We start from the raw sequence: 6,881 nt of genomic DNA, 5'->3' as shown, positions 1-6,881 counted from the left end.
CATGAAATAAATTCTTGTACTTAATAAAAGAAAACTACCAATCAAACTAGAAGGCAAATAATTAGATTATTATAATAGCAAAGAACTAGACTAAAAATACAAATGACTAATATGTACCATAAAATTTTAGAAACTTTATATAAAAAAAAATATATATATATAGGTGTAATAATAAATTTAAATAGCTATTTTTATAGTCGGTTTGGTTCATTTTTTTTTTAATTAAAATCAAAACCAAACCAAATTTGATCGGTTTTTAAAATTTAAAACCAAAACCAAACCAAACCTAAAAGTATCGGTTTGGTTTGGTTTTCGATTTGGTTCGATTTTTCGGGTTTTTATGAACACCCCTACTAACTGAAGTTTGTTGTTCCCGGTACTGATAGTTACTTGACTTCGCTTTTTACATGTCTTCGGTTCCACGTGGCACCCTATCATTCGATCATTTATTACAAACTAATTTTACCTTTTGTTTATTAGCTTTTGAATTTTACTATTAGCGTTCTGGCCTCAATTAGTTTTTTAGAATATATTTTAAGCTACCATTTTTGCTAATTTCTGTAAAAACTTACATTTAAATTTGAATTATTTTTAGAAATGAAACCCCTATTTTCAGTTCAAAATGCTATAGGTTTTGAATTTATGAAAAAGTCATTTTTTAAAAAAGAAACATAAATGTAGAAACATCCGTGCAGAGTACTCAATTAATGCTCCTCATGTAAATTTAACAGTTTTTAAAAATACATCGAATCAATCAATTTTTATGAAAATAAAAAGAGTAGGTCAGCAGTACTATTTTCTGACTCACTACTGCTAGTGGCATTGTCGTTATATATCAGAATATTTAAGGTCATTCTCTTACGTTACTCTCTTCCCCAAAAAGCCCCTTTTCTTCTCTCTATTTTTTTGCACACATCACTCCCCATTTCAGCACAAACCTTTCACAGAAAATTATGAAACCCCTCGAAAATCATACCTCCTCTACCGCCACAGCCACCACTTCCTCCGCCGTGTCGGAACCCGATATCGGAACCCAAACCGGATCTGCGGTAGAGTCCGGCATGTTCTCTGACGATATTGATAGTTCATGTTCCACTCCGTATGTTAGTGCTCCTTCAAGTCCAGGTCGTGGCCAACCACACAGTGGCTTCTATTACAGTGCTCCGGCGAGTCCTATGCACTTCGTTTTGTCAACTACTTGTGTGAAGAAGAATGTTGCTTGCACTTCAATTTCTTCTCCTTCCGAAGATTTCGACTTCTCCGCTAGGCTTACTACCGACGGCGCCGCCGCAGATGGATCCATGAGCTCTGCCGACGAGTTATTTCTGAACGGCCAGATCCGGCCGATGAAGCTTTCCACTCACCTTAAACGCCCGCAAATCCTCGCACCATTGCTTGATCTCGACGAAAATGAGGATGAAGAGGAGAAATGCTTTAGGGGAAGAGATATGAAGCTGCGTAGTAGATCGTTGAGAAGAAGGACTAGATCCATGTCACCACTTCGAACGACGTCGTTTGAGTGGCACGAGGATTATGAAGAAGAGGAGGAATTAGAAGTTGTCAAGGAGAAGGAAAACGAGAAGAATGAAGTAGAAGAGATAATAAAACAATTAGATGAGGAAGAAACTTCGAATGAAACGACGCCGTGTCCTTCTGGCTCTTCTTCGAGGTCGTCTTCAGTTGGGAGGAGCTCAAAAAGATGGGTATTCTTAAAGGAGTTTTTATATAGAAGTAAAAGTGAAGGAAGAAACAACGGTCACAAGTTTTGGAGTGGGATCTCGTTTTCACCTGTGAAAGACAGGAAACTTGAGAAAATTTCAGCCCACAAAACTCCACCTACTGACACTGCAAACACTTCTGAAAGTAAGAAAGTGAAACAAACAAAAGAAGGGAAGAAGAAGCCTGTGAATGGAAATGTAGCAAATGGGATAGGGAAGAGAAGAGTGCCGCTCTCGCCTCATGAGTTGCACTACACTACAAATAGAGCACAAGCAGAGGAAATGAGGAAGAAGACATTTTTGCCGTACAGGCAAGGATTGCTTGGATGTTTAGGGTTCAGTTCGAAGAGTTATGGAGCAATGAATGGTTTTGCTAGAGCTTTGAACCCTGTTTCTTCAAGGTAATAAAATTTGTATATCTAATTATTATTATTATTATTACTATATCTACTACTATCATCCATCAGAGTGGAGAGAGATATTTATAAGTGATTGTATAGATTTTTCTTTTCATTTTATGGTTATGTTTTTATGTTATTCTGTTATCTATTTTGTATGTAGTAATTGATGGCAAATCCTCTACTGCCTAATGTGATGGGATTTTGTTTAGCCATTCATGGAAACTCTATGTTAGATCCTCTATTTTTGCTTGTAAAAAAGAGTTTCATGAGATCATCTTTTTCTCCCATGAGATCTTTGGCCATGGAAAGTTAGCACGGACAATGCAGTGCTAAAATACAAATTGCTTCGGTAAGCAGTGAAAAGGGTAGTAAATATTCCTCAGGACTCTTCATCTGTTATTCTAGTAGATTTGTCTTTTTTACTTTATCAGATCAGATTCCTAAGCAGTACCGATTATTTTTAATTAATATTTGGATCTTTTCCAAAGGAGTTATTTTTTTTGTTTTCTCATATGTTATTATTATTATTATTATTATTATTATTAGTAGTAGTAGTAGTAGTATTATCATTATTACAGTATTATGATTATGATATCTTCGCTGGGAGAGTTGAGAATAATGCTAGTTCTTATCTCGAAAAGTATAAAATAAACGGCGAATCCAATATTCATCAACTAGTTACGAACCATTTATTATACTAGCCTATGATAATTACTCAGCGGTACAGAAAAAACTTAGAAAATACAACCTAACAAAGGGGGTATGTTACAATGAAAAGAATGATTCAGCCTAGCCTCTTAAAGAGGTACGATGTGAAATCTTCACAATCCAGGAGTTTATGGGTCAATTGAATTTGTAGTCTTGTAGTTTTACCACTCTATTTCTTTATTGTCCAACTAAAAGATTACGTCACCCTGATTGGTACTTGTAGTGGTCGGAGTCCTATTATATCTCGTGAAATAATTAAGGTACACATAAATTCCGGTGATAATTCTTATTGAAAAATATTTTATGAGTCAAAGGCCCATTTCCTCATTTAAAGTAAAGAGAAGTCTCGATGAGCAGATGTAATCATACACCGTTTTACTTTTATTTTCTGGGATCTGTTAATAATGTGGTGGTTCCAGGATCTTTTATTTGACGAAAGGCTACATTAAACTATATATAATTGGGTGAAGTGTAATGTCTGGTCTCTAAAAGTTGTTGGAATTATAGAAGGTGATAGGACGCAAGATATACCATGAATTGCATTATTTACATGGCAATATTCGATTTCTTAAAAACCTATGATTATGGTCAGGGAACAGAGCCATTTGGCAGGTATAGAAGAAGGAGGCCCCTACACCCACACCAAACCCAGACCCGCCTATTGCAAAAGATGGGCCTGTTGCCTTTTGTCAACAATATCATCAGAAGCTTGAGCTGTTCTTGGCTGTATCTTCTGAGGGCCAGCCTTGTATTGAAATACTTAAGCATATGCATATGCACTCTAGTGATTAAGATGGATAAGGGTAGAGTTATTCGATACTTGTGCTAAAAACACGAAAGATAGATACTGTCCTCTAGCATAGGCGAAATAGTAACGTGCAAGCTGGCTCTAATACCACTCTTGAAAAAACAAAAATGAAAAAGAAAAAGAAAAAGAAAAAGGTTGGATGTGATGTATAATGGCATAAGTTGCGTTTGTTTTCCTCTTTGCATCTAAGTGTGATGTCCAAAAGGTGTTTGAAGTTGAAGAAGCAGTTTTTTGTCTCATCTTCTTATTAGTTTATAGTCTTGATATATGGACAAAGCAGATCTGGATTAAATAAAAAAAAAGTGGGAAGCTTGTTAACTCATTCTCATGGGGTCTCTTTGTTCCTAGATGTTGACATAAAGTAGTTTCAGGTTAAGCAACATACTAACATGGCCTTTTGGCTAATGATATATCTGTTGTCGATGTAGCATACAGTACTTCTTTTCCGTTCCCCTTTGCATTTATTCACCAGATATTTCTTCCTCTTAACATTTAATATTTTAATTCAACTACATTAACATTTTTTACAACCTTTCCTCTGCTTCCCCCCAGCAAGAGAAAATAAATTAATTAAAAGCTACCCCCACAGAAAAATAAAACCGTTGTCATGCTCCATCAAATCTTATAGTCTAATGATACGGTTGAGAGTCTCTCAAATAAGAGCTGTAGATTCCATTGTCCTCCTCCTTCATCAGTCCTCCTATATAATTTAATAGTAGTAGTAATAAGTTTTGTAAGGAAAAAAAAAACTTATTACTTGTCATATTACAATGGTCCTTGTAATATTAAATGAAGTAGAATATGTACTCAAAATGTTATCCTTGTGTTATATATCTGTCAGTTAATTTAGATGATAGTTGTTGGAGCATAGTACTTGTCATATTAAAATGGTCCCTGGATGTAATACTAATCATGATTTTACATAGTACTCTTTCACTTTGTATAGAGATAGTAAATATCTGGTTTTGGGACCATCACAAAACCAACCACCATACTTGTCTAGATTATTTATTCTGAATTAAATGAATAGACATAGCTGAAGCATGATCACTTAATAAAAATCACCTGATTTATTGTTTCTAGTATGTTTTAGATGTAAATAAATGCAAGTCCTTTAATGAATTATTTTTGAAAAGTTAACCAATAAAAGGAAGACACTTGTTTCTGGAAGAAAACTAGGTATGTAAATTTTGGAAAGTGCCTTCTGATAGATTCACATTTCAGATGAAAGTGCCAGTTTTACTTATGTTTCTAACTGATGTTTGATTTGTTCGCCTGAGTGCCTGACCAGAAATTAGCTGGAAAAATCTGGCACAAGGGCCTACAACTTTTTTGTGTTATTGCATCCTCCTGTTTAATTTTGTTTTCTTCTTAATTTACAATGTTCGTTAAGGTCTTAATTTATATATTTACCAGGTCAACAAAGACCAAATATTTATTAAAAAAAGACTAAATATATGTAGGTTAGGTGCATATGTCACGAGTTTAAATTAAATCACAAATAAAACTTGGTATTTAAGTCGGGAGGAGGGTAGAAGGACGAGCCCTTACCCTTTGAGTTATAAAATTGTGAACCATTTGGTGTCGGATCACAAGCTCAATAGACATTTCTCTAATATAAATAAATTGTTTCTTAAAAAAGGAAAAAAGACGAAACAAATTAGCTGCTCAAAGGTAGGAGTAGGCTTAGTGGAAAAGGAAAAGAGGAAGAGTAAGAAGGTCAAAAAATAAAAAGGAAGTGTGGCGTACAGGGTATGTAATTTTTCAAGGAGAATATATGTACAAATGAACTAAAGCCTTTTGGAACTTCAACAATTTACCCAGTAACACAGCTTTTGTGAAGCAAATAGTGCATTTTTCGCACGAAAAATATTAGAAAAAAGAAATAAATTTGGCCAAAAAATTCAAATTCAAATCCAAAACCGAGCACGACGACGACGCGAGGCTTGATGTCTTCTCAACTCTTTAAGATCTAGAAGAAAATGCTTCTCTATATAAGCACAAGGATTTTCTTTTCATTTTTCAAACAATTAGTGTGAGATAAAAAGAAACCCTTTCAATTGTGTGAGGTACAAAATAAAGTTTTTCCCAAACAGAAAAGTCTAGCAATTAGGCAGTTTGACTTGTAATGGGAACTCCCTATCCTAACATAAAATGTATTTCTAAATTGAACAGCTTTATTTCTGCGTGAGGCCAAAATAAATGTGTGCATCATATTGTTATTTAAATTTGATGCTAGAAAAAAAGGAGCCATATTTACGTAACAAGAAAATGTTTAGCACATGCACGGCATGATGTATAATAGAAATAAACTAGGAGTATATGAATTCTTACAGCATCTTGTTACCTTAGGAAGAACAAAACAAAACGAGGATAGTGAAACCATCGCGTTTGTTTGGTTGCAGCATATATGGTGGAATGACGACTCACATCACATGAAACTGAAAAGTAAGTGAAAAAAGGACTGAGGCCAAGTGGAGGCTGTCGAGTAATAATAGATCTTCTGCTGATTTTTTTCTTTTGTCCTTTAATTGATATCAGTTGGATTTTTTTTTTGTATCATTGAAATTACTGAATTATATGTTAATTTCTTAAGATTCATAAAAATGCTTCTTGATAAATCTATAGCCTCGAATCTAAGTATCAAATTTCTCGTTTACTGTCTCTACGCCCCTCTTATTCCAACTTCTTCTTCTTCTTCATCACTCTGATAATCTCTGATTTCTGGAGCAAATCCACATCTTTTGGAGTATCCACAATTCCATACATCACAAGCTGGTGAATACACTTCTTGTGATGAGACAAAATGCGGAGAAATTATGTTTCGGTGCACGAAATTTGACTTCACAATGAGTTGTATTTTCTACAAAATTAATGCATAGTTAAGTGATTTTAATGATGCCAAAAATACTTGTGACTTTATTGAAATAAGGATAAAGTTAAGTGATTTTTAATAATACAAAAAATAATTGCTTGATTTACTGAGCAAGGAATTAAGTTGAGTGAGTGTAGAAGATTGCTTCACGTTGTAACATATTAACCAGTCTAACCTGTATGCAGCTCATATAGCTGCTGCACCAAATATTCTCATGACACGTGTAACTATGTAAGAAAAGGTTATTTTTAAATTTTTTTATCATTAATAAGTTCTACACTATCAGATAACTCAAAATGATGTTCTATTGTTGTAAATAAGTTAAATCCTTTTAAAAGAACACTGTATTGTTGTTGGGGATAAGAAAAGTA

The 6,881-nt window shown here is 34.2% G+C and overlaps 1 protein-coding gene across 1 annotated transcript; it reads left to right on the top strand.

The window, feature by feature from the left end:
- The first annotated feature begins 865 nt into the window (after positions 1-865).
- LOC104105525 (uncharacterized) lies at positions 866-2,406 on the top strand. Its single transcript, XM_009613853.4, has one exon. It carries the CDS (start codon positions 954-956, stop codon positions 2,121-2,123), a length of 1,170 nt encoding a protein of 389 aa, XP_009612148.1. The 5' UTR covers positions 866-953; the 3' UTR covers positions 2,124-2,406.
- Positions 2,407-6,881: the final 4,475 nt, after the last annotated feature.

The sequence above is a fragment of the Nicotiana tomentosiformis genome, chromosome 1 (assembly GCF_000390325.3).
Source record: "Nicotiana tomentosiformis chromosome 1, ASM39032v3, whole genome shotgun sequence".
Lineage (NCBI taxonomy): Eukaryota > Viridiplantae > Streptophyta > Magnoliopsida > Solanales > Solanaceae > Nicotiana > Nicotiana tomentosiformis.
The sequence above is the reverse complement of the archived record's forward strand: the minus strand, read 5'-3'. Positions and strand labels throughout refer to the sequence as shown.

Bases quoted from the DNA above. Each gene is read 5' to 3' on its own strand.
- LOC104105525 (XM_009613853.4), top strand. From the start codon at position 954: ATGAAACCCCTCGAAAATCATACCTCCTCTACCGCCACAGCCACCACT.